The following is an 18,727-nucleotide window of genomic DNA, read 5'->3' as shown; positions in this document are numbered from 1 at the left end:
TTGGATTCACCTCATTTCCTTCTGCAGGAGTCACGTGGTGTGGCAGAGAGGACAAGGACGGGAGAAGGAAGGGAGGAAGCCTTGGAGATGGAAGGGCATGTGCACAAGGAGCACATGGAGCCTAGCTCCTGGCTGAGGACATGAATTCCCAGCAGCAGACAGTGCCTGTTGGTGCTGCTTCTCTGGGCTGGGACACTCTTGGGTCTCCCATGGGATCCCCAAACCCTGGGGCTGTGCTGCGTGCCCCTCCTGCTCCCCTTAACGTGTTTGTATCTGCATGCAGAGTGTGCCAGGGATGTCTCTCCTGGGTGCCCAGGCAGCTGTGGCAGAGCTCTGCACATTTGGGGTGCAGCTCTGAGCAGGACTGCCAGCAGCTGTCCATCCCACAGCCCACCTGCCGCTGCTGGGTGTGGTGTTGGGGACGGCAGGGGTCATCCCTTGGGATCAGGGTCCCTTCCAAGCAGGCTGTGGTGGCAGGGTGCTGTGAGATAAACCCTGTCACTGCTATTGACTGGCGCTGGGAAGCCGCGCTTCCCCTTGCTGGAAGGTGAGTCACTGTTTGAGCAGATCCTGCCAGATGGCCGTGAAACCAGAGACCTGTAAAGGCTGTGGGGCTGCCACAGGACGCTTGGGAAGGCAAGGAATCTGTTCCTCATGGCTGCTGCTTGGGCAGAGGTCCAGCCTTTGGCTGGTCAGGCACCAGACCCTGGCGGGGTCCTGTTTGGTGGCAGAACGTGACAAAACTCTGTGCCATGTGGCTCCCAGGGCCCTGGGGGGCTGTCCAGCCCCGCTGTGGTGGGGTGAGCCCCCGGGGGCTGGAGGTGCCGAGGCATTAGGGCAGTGCCAGCTCTGTCAGTGTGTGCTGTGGGGGCGGGGAGCAGCTTACAGGAACTGGCAGTGAATCGGCAGCATCTTACTCAAGGCATTCTTGGAACTGCTCTGGGGCTGAGTTGGGAAACCTGCTGCTATTTTAAGGCCGAGGTGGTTTTTATGCTTCGGGTTCTTTGTTGCAGTCTGTGTGTGACCAGCCATGGGGATAAGCCTCTACCAGAGACTCACCCAGGGCTCTGCTGAGGAGAGCAAAGGCTTTCTGGCTCCATTTGTGCAGAGTGGCCACACAGCCTCTCCTTGGCAGCAGTCCTGATTCTCCTGTGGCTGTTCCTTCTTGCCATGCTGCAGTGATGTGCTTGAGAATAATGTGATGTTTCCATCTTTCCCTTGAAAACCTGTCCTGGGCTCTGTCCTGCTCTCTGTGCTGGCAGAGCTGCGGGAGCTGTGCTGGTGAGGGGCAGAGGGGGCCAGGTGCCCTGGCAAGAGTCTGATCTCATTCCTGGTGGCTCCTCTGGAAGTGAGGGTATGAAATAATTTGCACTTCTCATCTGTGCCTCTTCACAGTGGCATGTGAATCCACCTGCCAGAGCTGGGAGATGCCTCTTTGTGTCGTGGTCCTGGGATGGGGGCTGGTTCTTGGCCCTGGGACAGGCTGGACAGACTTAGCCTGACAGGCTGGGACTTTGGGGCTGGTTCCTTCACTGAAAACCTGTTTGTCTTCTCTCAGCGTTTCTGAATTCACTGCAGTGCAAAACAGCCTCTAATGCAGTGACAGGACTTGCTCTGGGTTGTTTTGGGGCAGTGTGTTCCTGGGGCACACTGGGGGTGCTGCACTGATTTGATTCTGGTCAGAATTCTGATCAGAATTCAGTTTCTGATTCTGATCAGAAAACTGATTTGGGCTGTGCCGGGGCACCCCACACATGGCACACACCCCACACATGGCACACACCCCACACATGGCACACACCCCACACACCCCACGCATGGCACACAACCCACACACCCCACACATGGCACACACCCCACACATGGCACACACCCCACACACCCCACGCATGGCACACACCCCACACATGGCACACACCCCACACACCCCACACATGGCACACACCCCACACATGGCACACACCCCACACACCCCACACATGGCACACACCCCACACATGGCACACACCCCACACACCCCACGCATGGCACACACCCCACACATGGCACAGACAGTCACACACCCCACACATGGCACACACCCCACACATGGCACACACCCCACACACCCCACACATGGCACACACCCCACACATGGAACAGACAGTCACACACCCCACACATGGCACACACCCCACACATGGCACACACCCCACACACCCCACGCATGGCACACACCCCACACATGGCACACACCCCACACACCCCACGCATGGCACACACTGCACGCAGCAGAGCAGCCCTGCAGGCCCTGCTGGGCTGCTCTCTGCTCTGGAGCTCCTGCACAGAATCTGTAAGCCACATTTAAAGCATTTCATTCCCTCTGAGTGAAGGGACCATGTGAGCCCACCCTGGCCATCCCTTGGCTGTCACGCTGCCTCTCTTCCTCATTTTTCCTGCAGGCCTCTGGCTGTACCTGGCAGGCAGCGACCTGCCCTGCCTGACCCTGATTGGCTCTCCGAATTTCGGATATCGATCCGTTCATCGTGACTTGGAAGCTCAGGTTGCAATAGTGACAGAAAATAAAGCCCTGCAGCAGCAGCTCCATCAGGTAAGCAGCAGATTCCGGGGATGCAGTGGGGATGTTGTACCTCTGGGTCACACGGGGGATGCTGAGGACGCAGTGGCAATAAAAACCTCCAGCTACAATAACTCAGAAGCTGCTGGAGCGTGGGGAGTCCTGAGGAGCTGTCAGTGAAGTGACTATTGATGAGCTGCCTGCTGCGAGTGCCCAGTGCTGGGAAATGAGGCCGTAACGGGAAGGAATGTGTGTCCCCAGTGACCTCGGGTACCGGGAGTGCTCAGGGCTGGATGTGCACTCAGCCTTTGGAGGACCTGCTGACTCCTCTGCTCTCCAGCCACGCTGCACCTCTGAGCCTTAACCCCAGGAGCTGAGCATTGCCCCGGGCATGGCAGGGTCTGGGCTAATGAGGCCCTTGGAACGTCTGAGCTCGGACTGGAAGAGGCTTTCTGGACTGGCTGGGATGCCCATGAAGTTCTATGTCCAAATCCTTATCTTGAATAATAATATGACATTATATAATCTTGACACAAACATTTTTAAGTGGTTTGATGTTCAATGTCCCAGGGTTTTTCTGTGCTGTTTTTAATTAGGCAGCTTGTAATGCTCAGCAGTTCTGCTGCTGCTCCGAGTCCTGCCTGGTTCTCCAGCTGTCTTGACTGAATCTTCTGCTGGAACTGACTGTCCTAAGTCATTTCTCCTGCAGTGTTGTGTTTCAAAGCAGATGTTTGGTGCCTCTGTGTGACTTGGAGACCTCAGAAATGCACTGTGTGAGGCAGGTGCTGGCAGAGTTGTCTGCAAGATCAATGGGAATTGCCCTCTTGCATCAGGGCTCTTCCCTGGGATGAGTCAGAGTGTATCTAATCAAAAACAATTCTATTACTGGAAGAGTTGCTTGAGTATTTCAATTCATATCTTGCTTCTGCTTGTTTCTAATGGAAGGGGAAAATCAATGGAAATGTGACACAAAGGAATTTTCTCACACGGGGCTGCAGTGATCTCATTCAAAGGGCTTTAAACCATTCCCGATTGCTGGAAGCTGATTCTGAGATGGGCTGGGTGTTTACTTTCTGTGGTCTTTTTTAGAAGACTTAATCCATTCCTGGGATGCTGCCATGAAATCACTTTGCCTGTGTAATGTTCAGTTCCATTTTAAAAATGTGCGCTGAGATTTGGGAAGAAATGTGAGTGGTCTGGGTGTCTTTGGGTGCTTCAGTGAATGAACTGAGATTGATTCAGGGAACTGGCCTCGCCTCCTCACCGTAATGGATGGTCATGGAGCAGGATCCTCACAGCAGGGCTGACTGCAGCTCTTGGAGCATTTGAGAGCTCTCAAGTCAGAGTGAATTGGCAGATTAATGTCTTGGTTCATCTTTTTGGTGTTACTTTCCAGTACTTGGTTCCTGCTTCCCTGTTCCACCCTGAATTTAAATAGTGCAGAGTATTTTCTGCTGTTTGTGACATCTTCAATTACAAAAAAAGATGATGAACAACCTTCCGGGAGCTGTTCTGCTCCTTGTCTGCCTGCAGATCCTGAAACCTGACTGTTTGTGCTGAAACCCCCTCTTACCTGTGATCAAAGCGCGGCTCTCACGTGCTGTGAGTGTTATCAGCAGGGAGGTTCATTTCCTCCCTCCGCAGTTGGGTGCATGCTGAGGGGGCCCGAGTGTTTCTGGTAACTTAGCTGAGATCACCACTGCACATTCATCTGCAAACACGGCGCCTGAGCTGTGTCTAGAAAGAGCCGCATGAGCCGGTCCCAGGAGGTTTGGGTGAGGTTTCCTTTTCTGGCAATTACAGCCTGGCCTTGAGGAGTTTTCTGAAACTGAAGCTCAGCTCTTGCAGCTGTGGGGCACAAAAAGGCAAAACCCTCTACCCTTGTTCCCTGTAGAGTTTTAATTGCAAATTCTTGAGGAGAAATGGAGCATACTTGTGGCAAGATCCCTGGTCAGCTTTATCTGGGAATTTGCTTCTCTGAAAGACCATTCTATAATTTAACACTTGGGATTTACTGAGATGCTGTTTCTTTCCCTGTTCAGGAGCAAGAGCAGCTTTACCTCTGCTCAGGTGTGGTCTCAACATCAACGTTTGAGCAGCCAAGTCGTTATGTGAAACTGTGGGTGAAGCTGGTGACACCTTTGATCAAGAATTTCTTTTGAAAGGAGAAGAGTTGCTGCTTTGGGTGAGTTTGCTGCCATTATGGGGAATTATGTTGCACTGACTGTAGTGAATAGCTGCAGTGCTCTGTCACGAAAGAAAGATTTGGACAATTAATTCATGGACATGCAGATGATGAGGGGAAAACCAGAACTCGATTCCTCTGGGGTACTGGCTGCCATGGACTGGGGTCAGTGCTCAGGTCCTGACTGAGTTTTGTCTACTAGGATTTCTGGAAGGGCCACTGGCAGAGAACCCATAGAATGGTATTTTCCATGCATGGAAATAAAGCTCCCTTTCTGAAATGTCCCTTTCAGAGTTTCGCAGAGAGAGACTGTGTTTGTGCTGTCTTGACCAGCCAATCAAAAGCACTGCTGGCATACTTAAAATGTTTTGTCTTTGTATCCAGTCAGGGCTTTGCTTTGCCCCTGTAGTGTTGGTTAACAGGGGCAGCTTTTCTGTTTTGTGGTGTCCTGGGGCTCCTGGTGGTTCCCCTGCCCCATGACTCTACCCTTGTGAGCTCCAGGCTGTCACTCTGCCTGTTCCTGTGCTGGGCACAGTCTGTGCATTGGCACTGCTGCACGTGTGCCAGGGTGCTGCACCTTCCCACATCCCTTTCACTTACCCAGCCACGGCCTCCCCCTCAGCAGGGTTTGCCTGGCTCCTTCACCGTCAGCTATGATAAAAGTGTCTTTCCTGAGTTGTGAAAGGGCAGGAGAAGACCTCTGGTGCTGGTGTGGGTTTGGGATGTTCCTTGCTGGAAGTAGGAGGCCTGAACCATAACATCCTGCAAGGAAGGTGTTTGGAAGCCAGGTAAAAGGTGTGAGAGTGCAGAGTAGGGTGAGCAAGGGATTCTGATCAGGCAGTGCCACAAGCAGCATTTCTGGCACCTGAAAAAAAGTTGATGGTAAGTGTGAAACTCAGTCATAACTGATTATAAATACTGCTGCTCTAGAAAGAAATGAGCTGCTCTCTGTGCCTACCCTTGGGGCTTGGCTGACTGTGAGCTGTGAGGGAAGTTTGAGGTAAATGTATTTTAGAACTGATTGTTCAAATATTTCACAGGCTGGGATTTTGGTGAATTGTTTCATGCCAAAGGGACCAGCCTTGGCAGATCTGCTCACCTTACTATGTGTTACTGCTGATACAAATTATTTGTTGTGAAGAAAAGACTGAGTAGGTTCTGTACCCTAGGAATAGAAATAACATACTTCAGAGAGGAACCTGTTTGCAGCTGGACCTTCTCTGGGCTGTGCAGGTTGGATGTGGGTGAACTGGACCAAATCTGCACCTTTCTTCTCCCGTCTGCTCCAGGCAGACAGATGCTCCCTGCAGGAGCGTGAGGAGTTTCTGCTCAGTTTGCACTGAGCCCTCACACAAAGAGCTGTGGGAAGATGGAGAGCCAGAAGAGGGGAAGGAGTCAGGCACTTGTGTGCAGTTGTTCTGTCTGGCTTCCCACGGTGGTCTGGCTCCCCACCAGCACCACGTCAGAAACCACCAGTGGAAAACCAGTATCCGCCCCGAGAGCCCCGTGTGCTGCGAGAGCAGGCTCCTCACGGCAGCGCTTCCAGCACTGGTTTTATTGAAACTGTGCTGGAATGGTTCTGGTACAATCAAACACAGACCGAGTGACACAGCGTGGGGGTTTTTACCACTAAAAGCTCTCCATTGTCAGTAAAGTCTAGGCCTCTAGGAGCAGAGCCACACCAGCCAGGACCCACTTGGCAGCTTTTTCTTTTGTCTTCAGGTTGAAGGTCCAGACGAAGGTGGGCCCTCTCGTCCGTGTCTTGTAGACGGGGCACTCGTAGACGTTGACGGTGTCCATGCGGTCCACGGGCACGGCTCGGAGCAGGATCACCGGCATCTCGGGCGTCAGCTCCTTCATGCGCGCCTCGGCGATGGAGCCCGAGGGCACGTCCCAGCGCGCACCTGGGGGACAGGGTCAGGGAGCTGGGCTGCTCCCGAGGGCCTTCCCGCACGGCCACGCATGGCTGGCAGCTCTGAGGCTGACGTTGGGTGGAGCGGCTCAACGGGGGTTAGGTCTGACACGTTCTCATCTCACTGTGACCCACGACTGCATTTGCCTTACTGTGTGTGGGATGTCTGAATAAATTCTGTCCCCACCCCTCCCTTCAGCACGGCTTTATGTGAGAATTTAAGGTGGACTGGCTGTGGTGGGATCTGTCACATGCTGTCCTGTGTGCTCTGCTTTTGTCCAAGTGGATCCCTCAGCTGCTCTGCTGCACTGCCTCCTTCCCTCTCATTAGCGGTAATTATAATGGATTTAAGTTTCTCAATTTGTCTTACTCAAGCATCAACTAAGAACATGACATATGTATTCACTAGAGCCCTGTAGCTCCGGGAGCCCTGGGGTTCCTGAGCTGGAGCCTGAATTGCTAAAACACAAATTTCTGGTTTGCAAAGGCTGTGTGATCCGGGCAGTGCTGCCCTCAGCTGGCGGCTGAGCCTGGAGCCAGGGGCACCCAGATGGACCCAGGGGCACCCAGGGGGACCCAGGGGCATCCAGATGGACCCAGGGGGACCCAGGGGGACCCAGGGGGACCCAGGGGCATCCAGATGGACCCAGGGGGACCCAGGGGGACCCAGGGGCATCCAGATGGACCCAGGGGGACCCAGGTGGACCCAGGTGTACCCAGATGGACCCAGGGGGACCCAGATTGGACCCAGATGGACCCAGGGGGACCCAGGGCTCCCTGCTCTGAGCTGCTGCCTGCATGGGGCAGAGCAGACCGGCCAGCAAGTGCTGACACTGCATGAGGGAGAAGGGCTGAGCTGGGCCTGCTCCATGTCTGAAACAGCTCAGAGATGCAGTTTTTACCTTCCATGAACAGCCCGTGCACGTAGGAGCCTTCTCGAGGGGGAAATGTTATTTCCTCGCGGGTTTTCTTGGTCACATCTGCTGCCAGACACATCTTATCCAGTGGCCACTGCTTTTTCCTGGCTGTGGACTGCATGATGGCTGTGAGGAAGGACTGGGGGTTGAAGAATCCTGCCAGCCACACTGTTGCAGGCAGCACAAAATCTGTTGACCAGACTTCCAGTTCCTGGAAAATAAACCAGCAGAGTCCTTTAGGGTGGGGGGCGTGCTGTGAGCTGCAGGGCACCGTGGCAGAGCTGATGCTTTGCTGTGCATAACCCAAGCTTCAGCTGATCTTGCAGAATGGAGACTGGCTGGAGGTGGTGCGGGTGGAATAAGCAGCAGGCTCCCCTGCAGCAATGAAGCTGAAACCTTGAATTCATAGTGCAGAAAATGCTGCTGTTATTTTTTAACAAAGCTAGTTTTATTAATATTTTTATGGGACACCCAGGGTTGTAATGGGGGGGAGCTGATGCTCTTTTGCTACACTAATATACTGTAATGGGAACCCTGTTCAGACTTGTGCTCCCATTCCTGCAGTAACAGCCCTTTTCAGGTACTTCAGGCTGGTTAAATTGAGACTGAGAAATAAGCCAGTTTCCAAGAAAGCAGTGCACTTGTGGGGAGAGTCCTGGGGCAGCCCAGGCTCTGACAGTCACACACACTCTGCTCACCCTGATCCGCAGGAGCAGGTCCGCGTACCAGTTGGCCAGGCTGAGGAGGGAGGGGTAGGCATAACGTGTCCATGATTCTGGAACGCTGTCATAGAAGAGAGCATTTGACAGCTCCTCCATCTCGGATGTAATCGTCAGCTCTCCCTTGGAGAAAGGGAAAAGTCCAGGCAGTGTCACCGGCAGCGGGTGGTGGGACAGCCCGAGGGACGTGCGTGGGCTCAGGGAGCAGAAGGCTGGGGCTGCCCGGCTGCACCTGGCACAGCTTGGTGGGTGGGAGCTGCAGCAAAGGCAGAGAGTGCCTGGGAATACTGGGGGATGACCCAGGCAGCTGCCTGCTGTGTACCTGCAGTCCCAGGTCCAGCTCCTTCAGCGAGCGCCTGATCTCGTTGGTCAGGATGTTCATCCTTTCACACTCCTGGAGGGCTACAACAGTGTATGGGGTTTTTTCCTTTGCCTTTGCCATCATCTCCTCCATGTTGAATGGGTCTGGCAGCTGCTGGATGATTTCATCCAGGACTGCCTTCACCTGAAATGAGAATGCCATAAACTGCTCTTAACCAGAGGAAAGTGCTGCAGGTTCCATTTAATTAACTTCATAAGATTTTTTTCTTTTTCTGCCCTGGTGTTTCTTTGTACCTCCTCCTCTGTTACTAACACTCCATTCTGTCATTAACTGCTCTTGGGTCTTAAAAAGCTGTAGTTCTTTTTTGATAGCCAAGGTAAGAGATCTGAGGCCATGGAGGCTGTGAAATTCAAGTGTAAAGTCCAGGCAGTTAGGAAGAAGACTAAAAAACATTCTTTTAAATATTTGTTTTTAGTAGTTGCTCTCATGAATGGGGGCTCCTCAGCCAGCTCCATCTGCTGAGGAGCCCCACGTAAGCCCCATGTTGCCAGTGGTGCATCTTGGCCCATCAGGGGTGAGGTTCCTGGCCATGCTGCCAGCAGCCTCTGTGCCCTGCGTGCTGCCATCCCCGGGCTGATGCCCACAGCGTGGCTGGGCTGGAATCCCCTCCCCGTGCTATCCCTTCCTGCCTGCTATGGGGCCTGCTCCCTCAGTTGTCTCCAGACCCCCTCTCTAGCCTCTCAGCTGTCACCCTTAAGAGTTTTTTTTTTCCCCACAGTAATTATTTCCCCCACCTTAAAACAAATCAGTTAATTTCTACCAGGAAGGACTTGACTCGCCTGTTCCTCTCGGGAGACGCCTGAGCCTCCGGCAGCCTCGGATTCCTTGGGCTGCAGTTCCAGCACTGTGCGGAAGAGCCTGTCCGAGGTGACGGTCAGGAAGCCCATCTCTGCGTTGGGGTGCAGCCCGTACAGGTGGGGGCTCTCTCCTGGCAGGTTGTCATCGATGTACTGGTGGTAGGCCTGGGCGCAGGGCAGGGCCAGCCTTAGCTTGGAAGTGCGGGCAAAGGAGCCCAAAGACCCCTGCAACCTTGAAAACCCATCACCACTCTTGGGGCCCTTCACGGCACCTGCCCGTGGGCATGGAGGCTCTTTTTAAACCTGCCAAGTTTTTCCCTTTCCATCTCAACCTCAGGAATTACTTTTGCAGCAGTTCTGCACATTGCCAGGGGCCCGACACTCTCTCCCTACGTTCCCCTTGGTGAGCGAGAGGGAGCGTGGACTCATGCCCGTTTTTCCAGAGCAGGGGTTTTCTAGAGCAAACTGCAGTGTTTCTTACCTCGTAGTCCATGCGGGGAGGGATCATAAACCCCGGAGCCAAGGTCACCTCCCCGTCCAGCATCTCGGGCTGCACGTACTCGCTCAGGTACGTGCGGCACAGCCGGCGGTCCCAGTCGTCCGTGATGTGCCCCCCGTACATGATCTCCCCAAAGAGGTACCGGAGGTCATCCCACGGAACCTGCGGGGAGAAGCTCCAGCTGGGACTGTCCCCGGGAGTTCCCCGTGCAGCCACAGACTGACGGCTCCAGGGTTGACCCGTGCAGGGAGGTGACAGTCCCTGGACCCACAGAGGCCTGGGAAGAGGGGTGTCTCTTCATCACCCACAGATTTCTCCTTGTCCCAGTATGAACACAGCCATCTGTGCTTCGAATCCTGTCTTTTTTCCAACCAGCTCTGATCACATCTGTGAGGGCAGGTCTAAAGGTGAGACTTCAGCCCTGCTCACTGCACCTGCGTTCTTGGTGTGGGCTTTGCTTTTTAGGTGGAACCAACCACCAAGGCACGGGTCGGGGCAGGCAGGTGGGCCAGGGCAGGCATTTGCCCTGGCTGGTGCCTGATGCCTTTTTCAGCCATCTCAGTCAGGCTGAGTACTCATCCCCTTGCCCTGCCTGAGCGTGCAGGGAGCAGGGGAGGAGCTGCTCCTGGCCCTGGGCTTCCTGAGATGATGTTTGTGCTGCAAACTGCTGAATGTTCTGAGCAAGGCCACTTGCTGCAGCGTGTGCTGTGCTCAGTCGTCCCTCACCTTGGTGTTGGCCTCCAGGTAGTTGTGCAGGACGTTGACGGAGACGGTCAGGTCGCCGTTGTTGAAGGGGTACGACCTGTTCCAGCCCTGGGTCCCGAACCTGCGCCGCTCGGCCACCGCGGCGTGGAAGTAGCAGAGGGCAAACAGGATGCACCTGAACTCGGATTCTTTGCTGCACATCTCCAGTGTTTCCTGCGGAGGAACAGTGAGGGTGGGTTGCAGCTGAATACTGCTACCAGATGCCCCTCTTGTGAAGAACGTTCACAGGCAAAAGAGAACTGAAAATGTTCATTAGAAAAAAAAGGCATTCAATTGTATTTTAATGATTTGCTAGTTGGTAAATTTTGCACTCATTTGTTTATGAAGGAATTGGGAGCTCGCACCCCAATGCCCTGCTGACAGCTGAGGCAGCTTGTTCATGGCAAAGCTGCAGCAGCTCCAGGTTCAGCCTCAGGAAAGGCACTGGCAACCTGGCACTTCCTTGTGTTGGAAACCCTCGGGCAGCCATGGTAACCCCTAAACCCCTGCCACAGGTGGACCCTGGGCACTCCAGGAGGAAGTTCAGGTGAGGGCTGGCTCCAGGTGCAGTGTCCCTGGCAGCAGAGACACCCCCGAGGTGCTCAGCCTGTGGGATCCTGGAGGGGATGAGCCGTACCTGCTGACCAGAAGGGCCCCAGGAGGCAGCTGTGGGAGGGCGGGGGTGGCACGGGGGTACCTGTGTGAAGAGGTCCAGGGCTCCGTGCAGGTTGGCCCGCATGCCCGTGGGCGGCTCGCTGGTGATCTTGATGGAGTTGTCCAGCAGCCCCTGCGGGATGATGTGCGTCTCGGGGCTGGGGGCTGGCTCGGCGCTCATGAACAGTCGGTACTCGGGGTGGCTTTCCTGGCTGTGCTGCTCCACCAGCTTCTCCAGCGTGCCCAGCCACCGGGCCACCAGGTGGATGTTCTGCAAAAGAAACTCTCTGCACCTTGAGAATCTCATTTTCCCCCCCCACCCCAATTCCTGCTGTGGCTCCACAGGGGGAGGGCACTGGGGACAGCCAGCCCAGGCAGTGTCACTGCCATCGCCAGCGGGGTGACCCTGCAGGGTGTGCCTGGATGCTGGCAGGACTGTGTGCCCTCTGTGCCCAGTTGCTGTCAGGGGTGTGATCCCTGTGGTGTGCCCACTGCCCCCACCCACCTGCAGGATGACCCAGTGGCCCTCGGCAGCTGCCACCTCCATGGCGTGCTCTGCCACCACCTCCTGGCCTTGCCCCAGCGATACGTTGTGGATCTTGCCGTTGTCGATGGTGAATCCCAGCCTCGTGCCTGCGAGGGGAATGTCTGCTGTCAGTATCAGCACTGAGTGGGTCCGTGCAGTTCTGGCTGCTTGGCCAGCGGGGCCGGTGCCAGTCTGGGTGGGCAGCGCCTCACCCAGTGCCTCCACGTCCTTCAGCGGGTCAACACCGGGGGAGAGGATGAAGAACAGGGGCGAGGAGGGGCTGCTCTCCTTGTACACCTCAGAGAGATCAATGCTCCTTCCTTTCACGTACTTGCTTCCCATTTTCTCTTCCACAAATTTCCTACAGAAAAATGGAACCATCCTGTGAGATGGGAACAGTCCCTGGTTGCAGCTGGAGTGGTGACACTCTGGGGCTCTTGCAGGAGAGCCCTGTGCTGGGCACCAGGTACCTGATGGCATAGGTCATCCTGTCAGGGCGCAGGCACCGCAGCACACACAGCTTCTGCAGGGCTGACTTGTTCTTCCAGTCCATGGGGAACACCTCGTTCTCTGGAGCCTCCATCTCCACAAACCTTTTCCATCGCTTTGCTGAGCTCTCGATGTCGTTCTCCAGGCTGGTGAACTCCTCCATTTCTGAAAGTGCCTTCGGGTTCCACAGAGGAGGACTAAATCACTCCTGGGCTCTGCTCATCAGCTGCAGGGACCCCGGACCCGCTGCACTAGGGGCTGTGCTGGCATTGCCTTGGCACAGTGCGCGGCTGCACAGACCCACCTTGACAGCACCCCAGTTCTGGTTCGGCAGGAAGTCCACGGGGGACGTGACACCAGTCTTGGAAGGGAAGCGCAGGAGAAAGTCCAGCTCTGCTGGGTTCACTTCTTTCTTGAGTGCCAGGACCTGAGAGTTGGGAGTGCAGAGTCACAGCCACCCAACGCCCACGGCCCCAGTGTGAGGGGCGAGAGGCTCTGAGCATCCACAGCAGCACCAGGGTAAGAGAACAAGCTGTCTAAAGCCACGTGAAAGCCACGTACAGCAGGAGGGATTACCTGGAAGGCAACCTGGGCCAGGAAGATGAGTTTGTCTCTCTCAAAGAGGCCCTGAGCAGTGTACACGTAGACCGAGAAGGTGATCTGGTCTGTCAGGTTGATCACCCTTTCCCGGGTGTCGTCGCTGGGGACTGCACGCTGGATGGCTTTCTCAAAGACCCCGTTGAAGGCCTGAGGAGGATCCCAGCAGGCATCAGCAGGGGGCTGCTGGGGTCTTGTCAGCAGCATGAAAGCTGAAACACCGAATCTCCGCGCTCCCCCAGCTCTGTCCCACCCACGGACATCTCTGTCCCTCCTCACTCCCCATCTACCTTGAGAGAGAACTGGTAGATGGGGTTGATCTTGCAGAGGTCACTCAGGATGAAGTACAGCAGGGATGCACGCTCTGCTGCCGGCCGGTAGTTCTCTCTCGCAACGTTTATTTGTACTTCAGTGACTTTAGCTTCTTTTACCTGGAGGGGCAGGGGGGTGGGTGTTACCAGAACCCTGTCACACACCAAAGCCGTGCCCAGCCGAGCTGTCCCTCTGCCCGTGGCACCAGCTCCAGCGAGCACGTTTACCTTTTCCTCAATTTCCTTGGCTGTGCGCTTCGTTATCTCCAGGTTCTCCACCAGCGCTGTGTCCCGCAGGAAATCTCCCCCGGCAGCCGACAGCCGGGCGAGCAGGGAGTCCTCCAGCTCCTTCAGCTTGATCTTGAACTCGTTCTGGCTCTTGGTCAGGCTTGCCTGCAGCAGCAGCGCCCGGGGATGTATCACCCAGGAGATCACAACAGAGGCTGGCGCCAGTGCCTCTGTCATAGGGCCACCGAGGTGCTGGTGCGAGGGAAGGTGGATGTGGCCCTGCTGGGTCCCAGCAGCACCCCAGGGTGAGGCGATGAGTGCGCCCAGGCAGTGCTGGCTGCGGGGGCCTGCAGCTGTAGGGTCTGCTCGGGGCTTCCTTGGCTCCCCACGAGCAGCAGCGGGCACAGAGGGGAGCTCTCGTGTTCCTGCCCAAACCCTCCGCCGTGCCCTGGCCTCTCCACCCCTCTAACCAGCCCCTCTAGCCCCCGCACCTTCAGGGCCTCCAGGTCTGGCCGCTCCCGGGCCACCACAGCAGCCAGCAGCTGGTCCTCCAGGCCCTCCCGTGTCACCAAGAAGTTGATGAGAGTGCACTGAGCCTGCACCTCTGGCTTGTAGTGCGGGTTGAAACATCGGGTGTGCAGGATTAGGCGGAACTGCTGGTTATACTCTACTTCTTTATCTCCAATCCTAATGTATCTGTTCAGTTAATTAAACAAATTAATCCCCGCACACGGGGCAGTCACTCATCACAGACAGATGCCCTCAGCCTGTGTGCTGTTCCTGGCCACTTGGGATGAATTTCTTTCGTTGGGAAAAGGCACAGCAAGGGCAGAAGTATCAAACCAGACTTAGCAGGGCAAGGATGGAGGAACAGGAGCTGGAGACTGCCCTGCCCCAGCCCCTCATGGCCTCTGGGGTGCAGTTCCCCTTCCAGCTTTTCATGCCATATGGCAGGTGTCCCGGGGAACATGTCCTTGGATCACGAAATGAACTGGATGCCAAGGACCAGGCCACGTTCAGTACAGGTGTCCTCCATGGGACATACTGGAGAGCACTGGGGGATGTGGCCAAAGCAAAAGGAGGATCAGGCTCCCAGGCTGCCCACAGTGAAGGTGCATCTAGCAGCATTTTGGGGCAGCGGTGGCTGCCTGGGGCAGGTGAAACATTGGGGTGTGCTGACCTGCCCTTGAAGGTCCTGCCCAGCAGTGGGTCCAGCACTGCCTCTATGGTCTCCCCGATGTCCTCGATCAGCAGCGTCTGTCCTTCAGAGACCGCCTGGGCAATGATGTCCAGGTATCTGAGGGGGGACAGGGGGGCGTGTATGGCAAGCCTGTGCACTGTGGGGGCTCGGGCTGCTGTGGGGGGCTCACAGAGTGCTTTCCACCCACTGTGCCCTGTCGGGACCCCACTGAGCTCTGCCAGCCCCGGCCCCCACAGAGCTTTTGGAGGTGTCGGGTGCACCATCAGGGCTGCTGCCCTTGGGTCCCCTGGATCTGATGGGCGACGTGATTGCCCTGACTCTGCACCCTCCAACGGCAGGGAAAGGGGGGCTGGTGCAGCCTGGGCCCGTGCCCACCCCACGGCCCCTGGCCCACCTTTTCTGGCCCAGGCGGACGATCTGCAGGTCCTCCCCAAATTTGTTCTTGATCCACTTGCCGCCCTGCAGCTGGGCGTCCACGAGCAGCGGCCAGCGCTGCGTGCTGCAGAGGATGGCCGCGTTCTCGGTGGAAGTGCGGTCGCTGGGCAGCCCCTGGTTGTTCCAGGCAGCCACGTCGGCAGAGTCCGTGAGGAGGCTGAGGGGGTCCAGGTCCGGGGTGATGGGGATGGGCACCTGCCGGGAGGGGCTGTTGGGTGCCTGCTGCAGAGGCGTGGGAGCCCCCGGTGCTGCAGGGCGCGGGGGAAGGCACCCCGGGGTGGAACCTGCGCGCTCTCACCGACTGCCCCTGGAGGAAGGGGACCCAGTGCTTCTCCAGAAGCTCAGCCCTGTACTTCTTGGTAAAGTATCCGATGTAGGACACGAAGGCGGAGACCAGCAGCACGTCCCCGCACAGCGTCTTCTCCTGCTCCCTGAGCTGCTCCACTGACTCAGCCCAGCGGACGTTTTCGGACGCCAGGCCCCCAACGAGCCTGGGGGTAGGAGGGGATGGTGGCTGCTGTGGTGCTGGTGCTGTGACCAGGCCGGGGGGTGGGTGGCAACTCAGCCATGGTGACCTGGGGCGTTGTCACCAAACATCTCCATGGCTGCCTCCCCCCTGAATGTCTGGCCAAATTAGTCTCAGAATATTTTAATCTGGGGAGGGTATGGCGGGGTTCTGCTGCTCCCATGGCCCTGGTGTCAGGGCCACCAGCAGCCTGCCCTGATGCTTCAGAGCCAGTGTTTGCCTGGTACCTGTTTGCCAAGTTGATGACTTTGTTGGTTTCATCAGCCTCCTGCTGGCATTTGATCTTCTCTGCTGTGGCTTTCTCAAACTGAGCAGTGAGAGTCGCCAGATTTTCATTCAGGGCCTTTGGAAGAGAACAGCCCCAGAGCTATTCCCTGCCCAGATGGGAAGCTCCATGGTCCCAGAGCTCTGCAGCATCTCCATCCCAGCACAGTGCTTGGGCCGGGCTCTGGGTTCACGGAATTCTTTCGCTCATTTGGTGACTGAGGGGCTCGTGGCTGGGGGCGCTGGGGGGGCACACTCACCACAATTTTGCTCTTGATGCGGCTCAGCCTCGCCTGCGCCTCTGCCAGCTCGGCATCAGCATCGGCCACCGCCTGTCTCTTGGGCTTCACCGTGCAGTGCACCTCGTAGAAGCGGACCATGTTGAGGCACCAGGAGCACAGCCCTGCTGCGGCCGTTGACTTGGACTTGATGAACTCCGGGTTAAAGCTGGGGTCGTTGCGGTACGGCCTGGAAGGGAGGGCACGCCGTGCTGTGGCACTGTGTCACAGCCCATCCCGCTCCTCCCGGCGCTGGGGCTGCCTCTGGCTGGCAGCGTGGGACAGCGGGGCCGGCGCCTGCACGCCGCCCCTGTCCCGAACCCTGCTGTGCTCTGCGCCCCCTGCTCAGGTGGCAGGGGCTGACAAGGGGCAGGAACCAGCCATGGACTCACTCAAATGCCTTGAGACAGGCCTCAGGGATGTTTTCCCCATCATAGTTTTTTAAGCTTGCAAGGAAAGTGTCTGCTTTTCCTATCTTGACTTTTCCCGCTGTCCAGCTCTTGTCCTTGGGGATCTTGCCGTTTTCGGCCGTCAGAATCAGCACAGCTGCCATCACGTTCACTACCTCTGGTGGTGGGGCCCCAAAGGACTTCAGCTCTGTCAGGTTGTACTGGGGAGGGACCAGAGGGCCACTGAGCATCCCCCTGGCCCAGGGCTGCCGGCCCTGGCTGGGCACCTGCCTCCCACTGAGAGGTCACCCACCTTGTTGAGCGTGTCGAGGGCCTCGCGGGCGGCCGAGAGCACCACCTCTGCTTCTGCCAGGTCGCTTGCACAGGCTCGTTGCTTCTCAGCCACTATCTGGGGAGGGAGAACATGGGATGGGGTAAGTGGCTGTAACCACAGAGCTCACGCTGCCCTGTCCCACGCTGGACACCAGCTCAGCACTTCGCACCTTGTTGATGGCCTCGACCTTCAGCTCCTCCTCATCAGCAATGGCTTTCTCCTTGCTGACCTTCTCTGTCTCAACACCCACCACGTGGATCAGTTTGTCTGTGTCCTCGTTCTTCTGCTTCAGCTCTATCTCCTGGACTGCCAGCATGGCTTTCAGGTCATCCACCTCAATGAGGGAAGAAACAGAGCAGATAAAAGGGCTGATCCTGCCAAGCCCTGCCTGGTGGAGCAGCAGTGTCTTGCTATGGCCTGGGGACCTCACAGACACTGTGACCATCCTGCAGGGATGCGCCTGCTCTCTCCCCCTGGGCCAGACCCAGAACGGGCCTGATGCACAAGAGAGGCTGTGGGCAGGCACCTGTGATGCTGTGCTCTGCAGCTTCAGCAGCCCCTTCTCCAGCCTGTCGATGCTGGCCAAGAGCTTGCTCCTTTTATCCGCCAGCAGGTTTTGGTAGAGCTTTATCTGCTCCAGGAAGGTCTTTGGCGTGGTGTAATTATAGCGTCTCTCCACGGCCAGGTAGGTCTTGGACATCTCCTTTGAGCTCGTGTGGACGAAGGACATGAACTGGCTGATGGAGGCCTTGACCTCGGGCTGCACAGAGAGCACAGACAGGGAGCTGCTGCAGCGGGTGGCTGCGCTGTGCAGTGCTGCACTGGTCCTTCCTGCAAGGCTGGCTCTGTGTGCGGCCACAGAGGCCAGAGCAGAGTGACCCCTTTCATCAGCAGCACAAGGCAGAGCTGAGATGCTGGTGGTAAAGGCGCTGGTGCTGGTTCCCATGCCCAGCTCTGTCCCTGACATCCCTGTGTGGGGAGGAGCTGCTGTCCCCGGGCTGTTGCCTGTGCAGGTGTTTTAAGGACAGAATGGACAGGGAGGGTTCATCCTCACCAGCACAGCACAGGGCTGCAGGCTCTGACGCTGGAACCAGCTGTAAACTTATCCCAGACCTATTTCCAGCTTGCTGTTCCCATCCCTCCGGGTCATGCCGGACCCCCGTCCCTGGGCACACTAAACACGGAGAGCAGCAGAGGTGCAGTTCACTGCCCAGTGCAGCCGGGATCCCCAGTGCCCCCGGACAGCAGCTGTGCTGGGGGCCAGCTCACCTCGATGTCTGGTGTTTCCTCCAGGAACCTGCTGCTGACGGACACGAGGGCATCCTCCGGCCACTCGTGGAACCAGTCGATGGCCGTGCAGTTGACCACGGCTGGGAACCTCCTGGCCCGCACGCGCAGGGTTGAGCCCACGGGGGAGAAGCAGAGGACAACCTGGGGCAGAACAGCAGTGCCTGGGCAGGGTGTCCCCGCTGCCGGGGTGGGGACAGTGTCTCTGGAGGCTCCGCATGACTGCAGGGGTTCTGCTGCAGACCTGAGCTTTGCTGCCTTCCCATTAACTCCACCAGGGCTGGAACTGGGTCCCCTTGGGTGCCTGCAGTCAGCAGCTGAGCTCAGAGCTCCTGTGGGTGTCCCTGGGAGTGCCCAGCATGGTCTGTGGCCAGGGAAGCTACTGACCCACTCTGCCCCCAGGGAGGTCAATAGAGGGCTGTTCTCCCCTGCCTGGGGGCACCTGGGGAGTCTCTGACAACACCTTTTGCCTAAAGCCACCATCCTGGGATGAAGC

General features: G+C 57.0%; 2 protein-coding genes across 2 annotated transcripts in view; one reads left to right on the top strand and one right to left on the bottom strand.

The window, feature by feature from the left end:
* The window catches only part of PGS1 (phosphatidylglycerophosphate synthase 1), a 16,384-nt gene extending 9,532 nt beyond the window's left edge, over positions 1-6,852 (top strand). The window contains exons 8-10 of the mRNA XM_038157306.1: positions 2,442-2,590; positions 4,600-4,742; positions 6,465-6,852. Coding sequence (XP_038013234.1) covers positions 2,442-2,590; positions 4,600-4,719 — 269 coding nt within the window. The 3' untranslated portion in view covers positions 4,720-4,742; positions 6,465-6,852. The remainder of the gene's footprint in view (positions 1-2,441; positions 2,591-4,599; positions 4,743-6,464) is intronic.
* LOC119709475 (dynein heavy chain 17, axonemal-like) overlaps positions 6,399-18,727 on the bottom strand; it is a 27,767-nt gene continuing 15,438 nt past the window's right edge. The window contains exons 43-68 of the mRNA XM_038157305.1: positions 18,214-18,375; positions 17,471-17,704; positions 17,114-17,278; positions 16,924-17,019; positions 16,614-16,831; positions 16,204-16,411; positions 15,907-16,022; positions 15,452-15,644; positions 15,113-15,348; positions 14,698-14,814; positions 14,009-14,213; positions 13,518-13,682; positions 13,269-13,409; positions 12,958-13,128; positions 12,686-12,808; positions 12,363-12,556; positions 12,105-12,253; positions 11,872-11,999; positions 11,410-11,637; positions 10,695-10,886; positions 9,951-10,130; positions 9,452-9,634; positions 8,613-8,795; positions 8,270-8,413; positions 7,557-7,782; positions 6,399-6,646 (exon numbers count right to left, since the gene is read on the bottom strand). Of these exons, the coding sequence (XP_038013233.1) occupies positions 6,399-6,646; positions 7,557-7,782; positions 8,270-8,413; positions 8,613-8,795; positions 9,452-9,634; positions 9,951-10,130; positions 10,695-10,886; positions 11,410-11,637; positions 11,872-11,999; positions 12,105-12,253; positions 12,363-12,556; positions 12,686-12,808; positions 12,958-13,128; positions 13,269-13,409; positions 13,518-13,682; positions 14,009-14,213; positions 14,698-14,814; positions 15,113-15,348; positions 15,452-15,644; positions 15,907-16,022; positions 16,204-16,411; positions 16,614-16,831; positions 16,924-17,019; positions 17,114-17,278; positions 17,471-17,704; positions 18,214-18,375 (4,605 nt within the window). The remainder of the gene's footprint in view (positions 6,647-7,556; positions 7,783-8,269; positions 8,414-8,612; positions 8,796-9,451; positions 9,635-9,950; positions 10,131-10,694; positions 10,887-11,409; positions 11,638-11,871; positions 12,000-12,104; positions 12,254-12,362; positions 12,557-12,685; positions 12,809-12,957; positions 13,129-13,268; positions 13,410-13,517; positions 13,683-14,008; positions 14,214-14,697; positions 14,815-15,112; positions 15,349-15,451; positions 15,645-15,906; positions 16,023-16,203; positions 16,412-16,613; positions 16,832-16,923; positions 17,020-17,113; positions 17,279-17,470; positions 17,705-18,213; positions 18,376-18,727) is intronic.

The sequence above is a fragment of the Motacilla alba genome, chromosome 18 (assembly GCF_015832195.1).
Source record: "Motacilla alba alba isolate MOTALB_02 chromosome 18, Motacilla_alba_V1.0_pri, whole genome shotgun sequence".
Lineage (NCBI taxonomy): Eukaryota > Metazoa > Chordata > Aves > Passeriformes > Motacillidae > Motacilla > Motacilla alba.
Note: the sequence above shows the minus strand (reverse complement) of the source record. Positions and strands in the feature narration are given on the sequence as shown.